The following is a 17,112-nucleotide window of genomic DNA, read 5'->3' as shown; positions in this document are numbered from 1 at the left end:
TCTTCATCCAGGCGATAAGAAGTCTTCATCCAGGCGGCGACATCTTGAACCATCGCGGGGGCATCTTCTATCTTTATCCCGGTGGCGCAGAGCTAAGGAGGCGCAGAGCTAGGGAGGCCCGTAGCATTGTTGCCAACTGTGCAGACATCCAGCGTGGAGGATCCTCTTTATACGATCACCGACGTACACTGAAGCTAAAATGCAAGGTGCCCATTTAAATAAGGGGTACCTTGCATTTCTACTGGCTGACATTTTAAAATCCGCCAATAGGATTTCAGGAGATCAGAGATTGGATGGTTTAGCCACAGGTTGTTCAGCACTCCCAGAATCTATGGCTTCTCTTATTACACAATGATGGTTTGTCATCCTTGTCCTCAAATCATCATTGGTTTTCCCAATGTTATATTTCCCGCAGCTGAAGTGTAACATATATATGATGAATTTTTTGTACATGTTAATCTGTATATAATTTTATTCTTCTGATTTTTTCATGGGTGCACAAAATTTGTCCTTGCTAGAATCCGTTACATGTTGTGCACCCACTGCATTTGTAGCAACCTGGTTTAGGACTGCCCAACCATGTTGTTGAAACATAACTTTGTTTAAAGTCAGGTCTCATTAATACATCTCGTAGGGATTTGCCCCTCCTATAGCCAATTCTGCGATGTTCATACTCCCCCAATGTCAGAGACCTATCACTACTAAGGATTGACCAATTATTCTTCAAAATGACAGGCATGGCCCATTTGTCTGGAGTAAATCTTGTCACAAACATTAATCGTTTCTCTTCTTGTAATCCAATAGGTTTCTTTACCAGGGCTTCTTTCTGGGTCATCACTTGTAGTTCCTTAATAATTTCCTGTAAACTTGCCTCATAATATCCTGTTTTCTTGAATGTATACTGCATTATCTGCATTTCTTCATTTCTAATGACTCTTTTTAGTTGTGACATAGGCAAAGCCTTCTTCTGTTCAGGAGGGTGACAACTATCAGCTCTTAAAATGGAGTTCCTAGCAGTCTTCTTTTCATAGTGTTGTCAAAATCCTGCCAGATTCTTTATATATCCTGAGATCAAGGAAATCAATGGAGCTATTAAAACACTGCATCTTGAACTTTAAATTATTCATCAGATTGTTTAGCTGCACAAACCAATCATCCAGTTCTTCTTGTGTACCTGCCCAGACTAAGAGCAAGTCATCTATGTAACATTTGAACACGTTAAAATGCCTTTTGTCAAAAATGGCTGTATCATACTGTTCAAATTCTGCCATGTAGATATTGGCATACGATGGAGCCATGTTTTAGCCTATTGTGTCCCAGAGGTTTGTAAATAAAAAAGCGTAGTCGCGTAGTCCGTTCAGTAGCACTAGATACTCATCTACCTTTTGTTTGAACACCACCAAAGGCTCTGTCGTTAGTTTTTTTGAATGTAGATTCATCACCAAGTTGACCAAGAATTTCTTGATTGTAATCCTTATAATTCATACGTACCAAGGTTTCACCCTTGTCATCTTCTCTTATCACCACATCTGGGTCGTTCTTTAAATAAATCTTTGAAGGCATATTTGACAGTAACATATCCAGTAACACCTATAATTTGTATATCCCTTTCATCCACATTTAAATTATGTCTCAGCTCTTACCTATATAACTTATTAATCCACCTTTAAGGGAATTACTTTTGCTACTCCTCCTGCATGGCTGGTCTTTCACACATAAATTACAACACCTGCTGCAATTCCCTGCTTGATTCATACAAGCTTGTTGGAGAGGTATCCTGCTTTTCCTGTTGTATTTCTTTGTGTCTAAGGAGCTACATTTCTTCAAACTGAACTACATTCAAGTCTGACCTGAGTTACCTATCTTATTCAGGAATTATTTACTCTTCATCACAGACCGCTGCTGCACTCAGCTCTCAGGATAACAGATTGAAAGGTACTAACAATTTCAGTACACAGCTCCTTCTCTCCTGCTTAAGGAAACATTACAGACTTAGGGGCTGAATTATCAAGCTCCGAAAGCAGCTTGATGCCCCTGTTTCTGTGTGAGCCTTCATGCTCACTGAAAACAGCAGTTATGAAGCAGCGGTCTTAAGACTGCTGCTCCATAACTGGTCCGCTGCCTCTGAGGCTGCGGTCTGCAATCCGCCCGATCCTGTATGATCTGGCGGATTGACACCTCCATCTGCAGGGGGTGGCATTGCACAAGCAGTTCTGGTAAACTGCTTGTGCAATGTTAAATGCCGACAGTGTATGCTGTCGGCATTCAGCAATGTCTGTTGAACATGATGCACTACAGCGTATCATGTTGGACATTTATAAATTGGCCCCTTACTCTTCACTGCCAACCCTGCTACCTGCTGTATGCTGTTACACTAAGCTTCCTTCTCTCAGTTTTACAGATACAATTGTATTCGGGGATTCTACATATTGCTTCTCCCCTCCTGGTAAGGAAATACTGTAATTAAGAACTATTACACTTTTATAAATACAGCCTGCTTCTACTTCAGCTGTTACACCAGCAAACAATACCTGCTGTGGGCAGTTAATCTCTCCTTTAATGTATGCTATGTGTGTATTAAAGAACTGTTACATTTTCACCTATCTGCCAACTGTTGCTCTAGCAGTCAGACCAGCAAACCAGACCTGCACTGGACAATTACCTTCTCTTGAGAAGCATTGCTAAGGCATACGTTGATCTCAGCCTTAAAGGGACAGCTACAAAGTGTATTCATAATCTCACTTTTCCCAGGTAACAAAAGCTAATAAGAGACTGCTTAATCTATTATTGTCTGCTGTAGTGTTTATCTCTCTCTGCAGTTGTGGTCAACTCCTGCTGAGTTCTAGAATAAATATATATATATATATATATATATATATATATATATATATATATATATATATATATACTAATAACAATTATATACACACTCCCAAAATTTCATAAAGACCCTGGGCGTCCAATAATATCCACCAGGGGTTCCCTGTTACAACCCATTGCCATATACTTGGACAGCATTCTTCAACCTCTGGTAAGAAATATCTCCTCTTTTCTGCTAGACTTTGATGGGACATTGATGCGATAAAGCTATTTAATTAGGAGAATTTAACAATAGCTGAAGAGGATGTACTAGTGACATTTGATGTCACGAGTTTGTACACTATAATTCCCCATGAAGAAGGACTAAGGGTGGTACAAAATCACCTGAATAGATACCATATGTTGGACCACCAATTGAACTTCAACTATTAGAATTCTGTCTGACATTAAATTATTTTAAGTTTGAACAAAATTTTCATTTACAAACCTCTGGGACACAGTGGGCTCAAACATGGCTCCATCATACGCCAATATCTACATGGAAGAATTTGAACAGTCTGATACAACCTTTTTTACAACAGGCATATTAAGGTGTTTAAACGTTATATAGATTACTTGCTCATAGTCTGGACAGGTACACAAGAAGAACTGGATGATTGGTTTGTGCAGCTAAACAGTTTGAGGGATAATTTAAAGTTCAAGATGCAGTGTTCTAATAGCTCCATTGATTTCCTTGATCTCAGGATATATATAAAGAATTTGGCAGGATTTTGACTGTATGAAAAGGAGACTGATAGGAACTCCATTTTAAGAGCTGAGAGTTGTCACCCTTTTGCACTGAAGAGGGCTTTGCCTAAGTCCCAACTAAAAAGAGTCATTAGAAATAACTCTACACTATTCAAGAGAAATGAAGAGATGTATGCAGGATAAATTCAAGAAAAGAGGATATTATGAGGCAAGTCTACATGAAATTATTAAGGAACTACAAGTGATGACACAGAAAGAAGCCCTGGTAAAGAAACCTATTGGATTACAAGAAGAGAAACGATTAATGTTTGTGACAAGATTTACTCCAGACAAATGGGCCATGCCTGGCATTTTGAAGAATAATTGGTCAATCCTTAGTAGTGATAGGTCTCTACCATTGAGGGAGTATGAACATCCCAGAATTGGCTATAGAAGGGGCACATTTCTACGAGATGTCTAGACCTGACTTTAAACCAAGTTACATTTCATCAACATGGTTGGGCAGTCCTAAACCAGGTTGCTACAAATGCAGTGGGTGCACAACATGTAAAGGATTGTCACAAGAACAATATTTTGTACACCCATAATAAAATCAGAAGTATAAAATTAGATGGAGATTAACATGTACAAACAAATTTATCATATATGTTACACTGCAGCTGTGGGAAATATTACATTGGGAAAACCAATGATGATTTGTGGACAAGGATGGCAAACCCTCGTTGTGGAATAGGAGCAGTCATAGATTCTGGGAGTGCTAAACAACCTGTGGTTAAACATTTTTTTTAATGGCCCACCATCCAGTCTCTGACCTCAAATACATGATTATAGTTCATGTTCTCCCAATGGACAGAGGGGTAATAGAGCAAAAATGCTTTTACAGCAAAATGTTAACTGGATCCAAACTTTAGATACTCTAGTACCTAAGGGGTTAAATACCTATTTCGATTTTCAATGTTTTTTTATAACAGACAGGTAATCCCTAACTGTAAGATCATTATAGTCCTAGGATCTGGGATCTGTCTAGAGTTAGTGTAGAAATTCATTTTAAAGATGATGTATTTAGTGATATGTGAGTAGTCTAGATAATAATAATGCGAGTAAAATCAGAGCCAAAAAGAATATACTCCAGTTAGATAGTTAAAGTTGTTATATTCTGATATTAGATTATTTATAAGTTAAAATGTGCCCAGGAATATGTATATGGGTTGGTATAGGTATGTACCAATGTAGTACATAGTTATAGCTCTATACATGTGGTTAAGACCAGTAATAAAAACAAGCTAAATGTAGATTTTAGTTAATTATGTGGGGCATCGTGAAGTATGCGCAGTAATAATTTTCTGACATTTTATCTTTAACTTGAGAGATGCAATATTGAGTATATGGGGCATATGTATCAAGCTCCGTATGGAGCTTGATGCCCCGTGTTTCTGGCGAGCCTGCAGGCTCGCCAGAAGCAACAGTTATGAAGCAGCGGTCACAAAGACCGCTGCTCCATAACCTGTCCGCCTGCTCTGAGTAGGCGGACAGACATTGCCGGAAATCAACCCGATCGAGCACCCCTCTGCTGGCGGCCCATTGTTGCTGGTGCAATGCTGAATACAGCGAGCGTATTGCTCGCCGTATTCAGCGATGTCTGTCGGACCTGATCCGCTCTGTCAGATCAGGTCCGACAGACATTGATAACTATAGGCCTATGCCTTTAAATGGATACTACATTAACATATACTGTGGTGGGTACATACTGTATAGAAAAAATAACATATGCAAGTAGTAAAATTCCAATATACAATAGGCTCTATAAGGAAGCAATAGGGATAATTATCTGTTGCAGACTAAAACTATAACATTGTGCTGATGAATTGTGGTAAAAGTTATTACTATAAGATAATATGTTGCGCTGTTGGTTTTGCATTTTTAATAGGTCAGTTTGATGACTCTGTAGGAGACCGGAGCGCAAGTGCAGTTGCAATCCAGGAATTCTGACGGAGCTCATAGACGGACGAACTTGTCTCTGCTGGTGAGGTATTTATGGGGTAAAAGGTTTGTAGTGGATCTTCTTTTGTTCTGAAAAGACAAGAGAAAAGAAGGGGCACTTCCTAGTGCAGATGAATTGATGACCAAATTTATGGCACAAATACTCTAGTAATATTATTGCTCACAAACACAGCAGAACTTGTCATGCTATTGGGCGCAGGCTGAAGATTTAGTAGCGCTCCAGCTCACTAGTGTAAGTGTCATCCAAGCTGACCGGTTAGGGCACAAAATGTTTCTACACCCTATTGGTTTACAGCCTGCAAACTGGATTGGACAAAGAAAACACACAGCACACACTTCCTAGTGCAGATCAATAAGGCACCACAAAAGATCAGATGTTTCATGTAAGTTTTATACTCACAAGTGTACCAGTACTCTGTTGTGCTGATAGATACAAACTGGAGTCTCAAATCGCTCCAGCTCGCTGTCACAGCTCAGATGGGAGAAGCAGACCGTAATCTGTCTAACCAAGTGAAGGCTCATATGTGGAAAAATTCAGGAGCGTGATGATCAAACGCTTAATGTTTATAGAGCTCAAAAATACCACGGCTCAGAAATAACACGGACCAGGATACGAAGATAGGTAAAACGTTACAATTTAATATAAAACGTATAAAAACATTAAAGCACTCAGTAGTGCATAAGTATAAATTCGCTACGCGTTTCTCAGTCTACAGACCGTTTCCTCAGGCATGTATACTAAAAACTTTGAATCCTATTTAAATCTATGCTAACCAATCCTCTTACTAGACAGTTATTACATCATGGATAACACAAATGACCACAATCAACTAATTATACTCTGCAGCCTGTAGTTTTTACACATAAGGTAAATACAATGTAACTTACTATTGCTGGAGAACAAGTACAATTATGTATAAAATGCAAACAAATACATATTAAATACATCAGCAGGCCGTGACTTATGTGGAGCAGAACATAACCTCCTGAATTTAAAAAAACCAAACCGAATGGTCTAGCAGCATTAGCCGAATGGGACATGGGGATATTAAAGGGCCATACACAAGTTAACAGGCTCTTAAAGGGATGCTAAAAAATAATTATTTTCTATATGTGGTCTCCCTTTGACATGTGGGGTAATAACGGAACAATATGCATATATATTGCTAATAGACAAGAGGCTATAGGACAAAGCCTTACTGCAATTTGCTAGTGGGAATGCCTATAGTTATATTAAAATTATGTATTGGGAATGTATAACTGTGATAAGTTCCAAATCCTTATGTGGATATTGTCTCCTATCAAGGGATTATGTTATATAAATATATATATAAGAAACATAGAATTCTATCTATTGTGCCCTAGTGTTTATAGAAATTATATAACGCTGGAATGATGCGCCAGCTCTATTATAAATTGTAATGTGCATATTTAAAGTTGTACTAAATTATACAGATAATCAAATGAAGTGAACTGATTTCTATATCCTTTTTGTGACTATTCTAATTATGGTGATAATAATGTGTTAAGGGTGTTTAATGTCCTATACCAATCTAGTAAGCACCCATAAAGTATGGGAAATATTGTTTGAAGTGTTAATACTTAAATGTGAAACTCGAATCTATGTGTCACAAATTGTGAAACTAATACAAAATACTTGTAATCATAATTAATTGTGATAAAAAATGAACTAAAGTGTAACCGTTAAAGAAACCCCTAAATGTGAATATTAGGAAATGTTCCTAGTTTGCAGCTGGCGCATCATTCCAGCGTTATATAATTTCTATAAACACTAGGGCACAATAGATAGAATTGTATGTTTCTTATATATATATTTATATATCATAATCCCTTGATAGGGGACAATATCCACATAAGGATTTGGAACTTATCACAGTTATACATTCCCGATACATCATTTTAATATAACTATAGGCATTTCCACTAGCAAATCTCAGTAAGGCTTTGTCCTATAGCCTCTCGTCTATTAGCAATATATATGCATATTGTTCCGTTATTACCCCAAATGTCAAAGGGAGACCACTTATAGAAAATAATTGTTTTTTAGCATCCCTTTAAGAGCCTGTTAACTTGTGTATGGCCCTTTAATATCCCCATGTCCTATTCGGCTAATGCTGCTAGACCATTCGGTTTGGTTTGTTTAAATTCAGGAGGTTATGTTCTGCTCCACATAAGTTTTATACATAATTATACTTGCTCTCCAGCAATAGTATGTTACATTGTATTTACCCTATGTGTAAAAACTACACACTGCAGAGTATAATTAGTTGATTGTGGTCCTTTGTGTTATCCATGACGTAATAACTGTCTAGTAAGAGCATTGGTTAGCATAGATTTAAATAGGATACAAAGTTTTTAGTATACATGCCTGAGGAAACGGTCTGTGGACAGAGAAACGCGTAGCAAATTTATACTTATGCACTCCTGAGTGCTTTAATGTTTTTATAAGTTTTATATTAACTTTTTACCTATCTTCGTATCCTGGTCCGTGTTATTTCTGAGCCGTGGTATTTTTGAGCTCTATAAACATCAAGTGTTTGATCATCACGCTCCTGAATTTTTCCACATCTGAGCCTTCACTTGGTTAGACATCTGAGCTGTGACAGCGAGCTGGAGCGCTGTGAGACTCCAGTTTGTATCTATCAGCACAACAGAGTACTGCTACGCTTGTGAGTATCAAACTTAAATGAAACATCTGAGCTTTTGTGGTGCCTTATTGATCTGCACTAGGAAGTGTGTGCTGTGTGTTTTCTTTGTCCCATCCAGTTTGGAGGCTATAACCCAAGACGGTGTAGAAACACTTTGTGCCCTAACTGGTCAACTTGGATGACACTTACACTAGTGAGTTGGAGCGCTACTAAATCTTCAGCCTGTGCCCAATAGCACGACGAGTGCTGCTGTGTTTGTGAGTAATAATATCACTAGAGTATTTGTGCCATAAATTTGGTCATCAATTGATCTGCACTAGGAAGCGCCCCTTCTTTTCTTTTGTCTTTTCAGAACAAAAGAAGATCCACTACAAACCTTTTACCTGGTGTAGTTGGAGGGAGCAACATTTTGCCTTTGTTTTTTGTGGACATTTACCATATGTTTTTTAAGTTTCTTGGTGTGCTATATTTATAGTATACCACAGTGTGATTGTTTGTAGTATTGTGCTAAGTTTGAAATACGCTACAGTGTGATTGTTTATAGCATTAGCCATTCTTGGTGCCCCTGTATATTGTACTGTGATCCTGTTAAGTATAGTTTAAGGGGTAAGTAGAACTTTCTGTTTGTTCTATTTTTTTGAGTCTGAGGAAGGGAAACTACCCCAAAACGTCACAAATAAATAAGTTTAAGAGCGTCTGACTGAAAAATATATAGCTCTAGGTATAGATATATATTGTACCAAAAAAACATCAGCTATATGTAGAAATATTTATTTATGAATAAATAGAACAGATTCTGTTATTTACAGATCATTAGAATGTGAAATATTCATATTTTCATGTCAGGTTAGCGCAAATGAGAATATGAGAATTTTTTCCCTATTTTTTTTATCCATTAACTTCTATTAGGGAATATGTGAACGCGCACGCGATCACATTTTTGCACTAGTCGGGTAACCGCTAGAGCGAAAACAGTTTACTTTCTACTCATAATACGAGCACAACCCGACAAGCGCAAAAATCTTACTTCTAGTGGAATTAATGCTCAAGTGGGAGCGTTAATTTGCGCTTCACCCGTGATCTGATCCTATAGTACACTCTCCCTTTAAATGACTAAAGCCATCTGTTTAATACTGACTATCAATTGTATATGCTAAATATAAACATTAACTTTTTTTCTTTTGTTTTTACATGAAGATACGTACTGCACCAACCCCCAGTTCAGGATAAGGTTGGAAGAGCCAGATGATGATCATGAAGTTTCTACAGAGCAGCCATGTTGTACTGTGATTGTTGGTTTAATGCAAAAGAACCGCAGAAAGATCATTACAGGAGAAAAACTACTGCCGATTGGCTTCTATATTTATCGAGTTAGTATGATGAAATATTACTATTTATATATATAGCTTTCTGACTGACTGCAGAAGAACAACCTTGTTATGTTTTATGAGAAGTATATCCCATTTAATGTGCTGTGGCTAATTAGTGACAGATATAAATAAGAACCTTAAAGGGACAGTAAACACCGTGTAATTGTTGTGTTGCTATCAATGTTTCCTCTAATGAGCGCGGCAGCGCATTGATTTAAGTGACACCGCGTACTTCTTTATTATCCCCGAGCACCAAGAGGCATTGGAGCCTTTAGCCGCGCCAAAAATTTCAGTGCGCAGTTGAGATCTGGAGTCTGGTTTGGCCGGGAGAAACTGAGGTGGAAGGAGCATTGTAATGTAAGTCGAACTTCTTTATTGAGCCGGCTGATAAGTAATCTGATTCAGTACTACTGTAATGCAATCTAAGAAATAAATAGTTCCCCTACTTTTAGCCCTGCTGCGGGCTAGCACTGCACCGGACCGGCCAGGGAGTTAACAAGGTGTTTAAACGTATATGTCTTTGGCTCCAGACACTCTCATTTTATTATAACTTAAAGTAATAAAATGAGACTAAAGCCCAAGACAAATACGTTTCAACATCTTGCTAACTCTGTAACTTAGACACCACACACAAACTTAATCACTGTGCTCCACTAAAGCAGATGCGTGTACTGGGGGAGGATATAAATTGTAGTGATGTCCAGTTCATGAACGAATCGTTCATTTGAACTGGATCTTTTCAGTGAACTGTATGAATCAGTTCACCAGACTGAACTGATTCGTTTCAAACAGTTCACTTCCTGAGTCTGCAGCACACTGGTAATACGATCCTAGAGTGTGTACTGCTTCTGCTAACTCCTCCTTTGCAATGAATCAGACAGTTTCACTCTAGGATCATATTACCAGTACTGTTACTGATTCGAGAAGTGAACTGTTTGCAAACGAATCAGTGTACTGTTAACTCCTTTGCAATGAATCATTCAGTTAACAGTACACTGATTCAAATATACCCCTAACTGCACCTAAATTAACCCTTACAAAAGTAGCAGGTCTCAACCTTATATTTATAAACCAAAACTCTGTATGGCTTATAAATAAATATAAGGTTGAGACCTGCTGCTTCTGTAAGGGTTAATTTAAGGTGCAATTAGAGGTATATTTGAATCAGTGTACTGTTAACTGAACGATTCATTGCAAAGGAGTCAATTAACAGTACACTGATTGAAATATACCCCAAACTGCACCTTAAATTAACCCTTAGAGAAGCAGCAGGTCTCACCCTTATGTTTATTTATAAGCCATACAGAGTTTTGGGCTGTTTACACATTAATACCTTTAAAATTTAAGGTCATATTCTATTGTCACTTTTATTATAATATAAGTCTTTTATAAGATATGCATATCTTAGGAAAATACATACAACACAGTGCATAGAACAGAGTATACAGCAAGCTCTGTTCTATGTACTGTGTTGTATGTATCTGTGAAGGAGCCAACGCTGCCTGGCTGTGAGGACTCAGGAGGAGCTGAACTGAATCATGAGTCACACAACTCACACAGTCAGTGACTCATGATTCAGGAACAAATCTGCGGCTCTACAGTTCACCTACTGAACATGAGGTAGAGCCTCTATCTCATGTTCAGTAGGTGAACTGGTGAATCGGTTCATGAACCGGTTCAGTTAATCGAACTGTCCGAAATGAACCGATTCACAAAGAAGAACCGAACTTCCCATCTCTAATAAATTGCTGTCTGACTTTAATGCCGCAGCTGCCGTCCGCTGGGGAAATGAAAAATATATGAGCTTCCTTGCCCTTGCTCTCTTTCATCCCTTTGTAAATTACTGAAACAGCCGGCCCCAGAGTAATACAGAAACACTTCCCCCTCTCTATTCTTGGATTATTGAGTGCTTTGCTCAAATTGCTTGCAGATATAAGACGTTGACGACGAGTAATATTTACTAATTGCTAGTCTAGTATACATAATTATAAATCATAATAAGACTTAAAATGAAAATAAGATATTGTGGAATAGCCCCACACATTAGGCTGTACAGGCTGTAGTGTTTGTTAGGTGAACATATCTACCCTGTGTGAATTGCACTTTATAGAGTTTAGTGAGCAGTGCCCAGACATATTAAATTCAAATCATACTAGTACTGTGAGTGACAGCAGGACTACTGACAATTATGGCGACAAATTTGCCAACAGATTTTTTTTTTAAATAAATAATTTGTTTATGTTATATTTTATTAATAATAATTATTAATAGTAATATACTGATATATAATAATAGCAGCTACAACTCATTTGACTATCATCAATTATAAAATTTTCTTTCAAAGTAAGTTACCTTACCTATCTATTTAAATAATCCAGATGACACTTGCTACCATATTTATATTAATTTAAATAGACTGTTTAAACCTGGAGCAATAAGGATTGTTAAAATATATGATTTTAAACTTCTCTGAGGCAAATATCCCATTTTATTTTAAAAGTCTGGAATCAACAGTTTGATCATAAATGGGATATTTGCTTCTGAGAAGTAATTTTAAAGTTAATGTACTTTTTTTTGTTTTATACTTGCAGTTGCAGGCTGAAAATTATATGTATTAATAAAGTTTGTGTTTGGTTATTTTCATTTCAATCAAAGAAAGATTTTTTTTTAAGCTGTCTAGTTCATTATACTGCTCCATTTAAGGGGTTTAACATGATCTGAGAACTAGATTAATGACTGTCTGATGATGTGATTTATCTTTATGTTCCAATCCCTACTAATGTATTTCAGGCTGAGATTCATCTTATGCAACTATACACTATTTGATATTTAATGTTGTTGTTTCACTAGCTGCATATCAGTTATTTAATGACAGTTGCTTGCTGTTTAAAAGGACAGTGTACTTTTTTTCACTTAATGTGTTTACGATTTGTTATACCAGCTGCCTACAGAGTATAAGATTTATGTAAAAATGCTGCTTTATTTTATTTATTGAAGAGAACAGTGTTTACATGTCTAATGTCTATGTGTTTACGTGTGTGTGTGTGTGACACACACAAACCCACAATCTCACACGTGTATACAATATGCAAAGTTGCAGAAATGTATAAGTATGCCGCTGTTTCATAATATGTTATTACTATATATGCAAATTGTGTCCTTAAATATTATATAATATTAAAGTGCTGCCCAGTTGTCAAGTCGTGTAAAAAAAACTTGGTCAGAGCAGGAGCAGGTCTGCACAGCTGTGAAAAAAATTAGAGGGAACATTGGTTGCTATAGAATAATATATCAGCCAATTTTTTTTTTTAAAACAGATTAAAATCCCTATTACAGCAATTAATTTTCAATAGCCAAATTCCATCCATGATTTGCCTTATTTGAATGAGCCAATCTGGGATTTAGTCTGCAGACAACAAAGCTTGCCACGGTAACAAAGTTAATTTAAAGTGAATTGTTTTTTTCAGCTATTATTAGTTAAAGCTATGTGACAACTCTCAGCCAATCACAAAATGCACATTATATACTGTGCATATATTGAGGCCTATTTATCAAGCCATCATCAACTGTGCTGCATTCGACGGCACCAATACGCTTGCCTGACATTGCCTAACATCGCGGCCCCGGACCTGAATACGCTATCCTTATTTAATAAAAAAGCTGTCAAAAAGCTGCGCACCAAGTATGGGGCGATAAGCAGCGGACTGTTGTTTACTAACATTCATCGATCTTGCTGATCTTCGGCTTTTTTACAGCTTTATTTGTATACTGTCACTAAACACCGCCACTATACTAAACTGTTTAACCCCTATCCCGCCGCTCCCCGACCCTGCCGCAACTGAATACATTTATTAACCCCTAAACTGCTGCTCCTGGAGCCCACCACAACTCTAATAAACTTATTAACCCCTATCTCGACGCTCCCGGACCCCGCCGCCACCTACATTATGTTCTTAATCCCTAATCTGCCGCCCCCCTACACCGCCGCCACCTACATTATATTATTAACCCCTATCCCGCCGCTCACGGAGCCCACCGCAACTAAATAAAGTTATTAACCCCTAAACCACAAGCCCCCCACATCGCCATAAACTAAATTAACCTATTAACCCCTAAACCTAACAACCCGCTAACTGTACATTAAATATTAACGCATCCCTATCTTATAATAAATTTAAACTTACCTTTACATTTAAATTAAACTATATTAAACTAATAATTAATCTACCCTAACTGTTAGACTAAAATTACATTAAACTACAAATTAAATTAACTATATTATATATTTAAAAACCTAACCCTACTCAAATTATTTAAATCTACTATTAAAATTACTAAGTTACAAAAAAAACAACTAAGTTACAAAAAATAACAAACACTAAGTTACACAAAATAACATTTTTTTTTCAAAGATTTAAACTAATTACACCTAATCTAAGAGCCCTATGAAAATACCCCCCCAACTTAAAAAAAACCCTAGCCTACAATAAACTACAAATAGCCCTTAAAAGGGCCTTTTGCGGGGCATTGCCCCCAAGACATCAGCTCTTTTACCTGTGAATAAAAAATACAAATACCCCCCAACAGTAAAACCCACCACCCACACAACCAAACCCCCCAAATAAAAAACTATCTAAAAAACCTAAGCTCTCCATTGCCCTGAAAAGGGCATTTGGATGGGCATTGCCCTTAAAGGACATTTAGCTCTATTGCAGCCCAAACCCTAATCTAAAAATAAAACACACCCAATACACCCTTAAAAAAGCCTAACACTAACCCCTGAAGATTCACTTACAGTTTTGAAGATCCGACATCCATCCTCAAGAAGTGGCAGAAGTCCTCCAAGAAGCCGGCAGAAGTCTTCATTCAAGCGGTCGAAGTCTTCATCCAAGCCCGCAGAAGTCTTCACCTAGATGGCATCTTCTATCTTCATCCACCCAGCGTGGAGCAGCTCCATCTTCAAGACATCCGACACGGAGCATCCTCTTCTTACAATGTCTTCTTCCCGAATGAAGGTTTCTTTAAATGACATCATTCAAGATGGCGTCCCTTAGATTCCGATTGGCTGATAGAATCAGACAATAGGATTGAGCTTGCATTCTATTGGCTGATTGGATCAGCCAATAGGATGAAAGCTCAATCCTATTGGCTGATTGCAACAGCCAATAGGATTTTTTCAACCTTAATTCAGATTGGCTGATAGAATTCTATCAGCCAATCGGAATCTAAGGAACACCATCTTGGATGACGTCATTTAAAGGAACCTTCATTCGGGAAGAAGACGTCGTAAGAAGAGGATGCTCCGCGTCGGATGTCTTGAAGATGGAGCCGCTCCACACCGGATGGATGAAGATAGAAGATGCCGTCTGGGTGAAGACTTCTGCGGGCTTGGATGAAGACTTTGGCCGCTTGGATGAAGACTTCTGCTGGCTTCTTGGAGGACTTCTGCTGCTTCTTGAGGATGGATGTCAGATCTTCAAAACTGTAAGTGAATCTTCAGGGGTTAGTGTTAGGCTTTTCTAAGGGTGTATTGGGTGGGTTTTATTTTTAGATTAGGGTTTGGGCTGCAATAGAGCTAAATGCCCTTTTTAAGGGCAATGCCCATCCAAATGCCCTCTTCAGGGCAATGGGAAGCTTAGGTTTTTTTAGATAGTTTTTATTTGGGGGGGTTTGGTTGTGTGGGTGGTGGGTTTTACTGTTGGGGGGTATTTGTATTTTTTATTTACAGGTAAAAGAGACAATTTCTTGGGGGCCAATTTAGAAGGCATACCCAATATCACAAAAGAGATTGGGACAATACATATGAGGAAGAACAACGAGGCTATAAAGGGAATACATATAGACCATATGAACAAAGATTAGACAATGGAAGAGAATTCAAAAATTGCTACAATTACGAAACTAAGCCATATCATCCTAATTATTATAATAGGCCTAACAACTACCACTATAATAGACCTCATCAAAGAGACTTCCAGAATACTCAAAACTTCCAAGATGAGGGAAGACCATCCCCAATGAGAAATGCCCATGAAAGAAGGATATCGTTCTCCGATCATAGACCAGAGACATATGGCTATGAGAGAAGAAATCCCAATCATAAAAATCGGCATAATCAATATGACCATTATACGCGTAACTATTATAAGAAAAGAATCCTTTTCAAAGACCCAACTGGAGATAACAACACTCACACAACCCCAACAGATCCAATAACATGCAACAAGAAAACAATGAAATCATGAGATAGAACAAGGCCATCATAGCCCGATACCCCCAGACTAACAAGAATAAAGTGAACCCTGTTAACATCAGAGACTCAGCTTTAGCCTCCACCTCTGACCAAGTTTTTTTAGGGGTAAATTTCCCACTTGCAAAAGAGAAAGAAAAAGAAAGGACTACACTGAAAAGGAAAACCACAGACTCAGAAGAACAGGGGAGTCCCACCCTTAAAAGAAGACCTATAGAGGTAAAAGAGAGGGCTGCAAATTAAAGAATTGTAATATCAGACGGCAAAACATACAACAGACTTTAGCTTACCAAACAGCAACTAGTAACCAGACGACCACTCCGGAAAAAAAGAAAAAATTGAAAGGGTTATATAATCTTAGCTCCACTACTCTGTCTGAGAAGGAAGAAGCAATACTCGAGCACGGTCTCGCTCCTACGAAAAGGCATGGATAAATTCCAGACCTTTATTAACGTCAAAGAGTTTGTCAGGAGACTGACACTCAAAAGACATTTCTCTAAATCATCCATGGAACAATATACAACACAGCCAAAACAACCTGTGGAGGACAGATTCACACATACAGATCTAAAACCTAGATCGACTTTCTATCCAGTCAGCAGTAAAGGCACTGCCATTGAAACGTTTGAGTCTAACGTCTGCCAAGACATCAGAACTTTGAGCTCAGATAAACTTAAACATATGAAACACAATCTATCAAGGTCTCAAAAAGACACTATAAAACAACTTGAAAAGAACCATGATCTGGTGATCAAGCCAGCAGATAAAGGTGGTGGCATAGTCATTATGAACAGAATTGACTATAATTGATCAGAAGCTCTGCAATAACCCAGTAGCTAGATATAAAAGGGAATTAGAAGACCTGTTGACAAAAGCAAAATCACAGGGAATACTCAATGAGAAAGAATATAATTATATTAGGGTATCACATCCGATAAACCCGATCTTTTACCAACTTCCCAAGATCCCTAAATCCCTTAATAACCCACCTGGTAGACCAATCGTATCGGGGATAGGGTCTATATCTAGCAACCTCTCTGAATACGTGGATAAGAATCTCCAAAAGTACGTAACAAGTCTCCCATCGTACTTAAGAGATTCCACACAAGTTTTAACAACGTTGGATAAAATAACTTGGGACAATAAGTATATAATGGCAACATGTGATGTCAAATCACTTTACACGGGGGGGCGGAGCTAGCCATCTAGCTGAGCAGACGTGCTTTGCTAGAGCTCTCTGCTGAATTAGTATAAT

At 37.9% G+C, this 17,112-nt stretch overlaps 1 protein-coding gene across 2 annotated transcripts in view; it reads left to right on the top strand.

Annotated features, from left to right (window-relative positions):
• Positions 1–17,112, top strand: part of LOC128658089 (calpain-8-like) — a 314,417-nt gene that overhangs the window by 254,807 nt on the left and 42,498 nt on the right. For both annotated transcript variants that reach the window (XM_053712543.1, XM_053712542.1), the window contains exon 10: positions 9,435–9,607. In XM_053712543.1, the coding sequence (XP_053568518.1) occupies positions 9,435–9,607 (173 nt within the window). The remainder of the gene's footprint in view (positions 1–9,434; positions 9,608–17,112) is intronic.

Source organism: Bombina bombina, chromosome 4 (assembly GCF_027579735.1).
Source record: "Bombina bombina isolate aBomBom1 chromosome 4, aBomBom1.pri, whole genome shotgun sequence".
NCBI lineage: Eukaryota > Metazoa > Chordata > Amphibia > Anura > Bombinatoridae > Bombina > Bombina bombina.
Note: the sequence above shows the minus strand (reverse complement) of the source record. Positions and strands in the feature narration are given on the sequence as shown.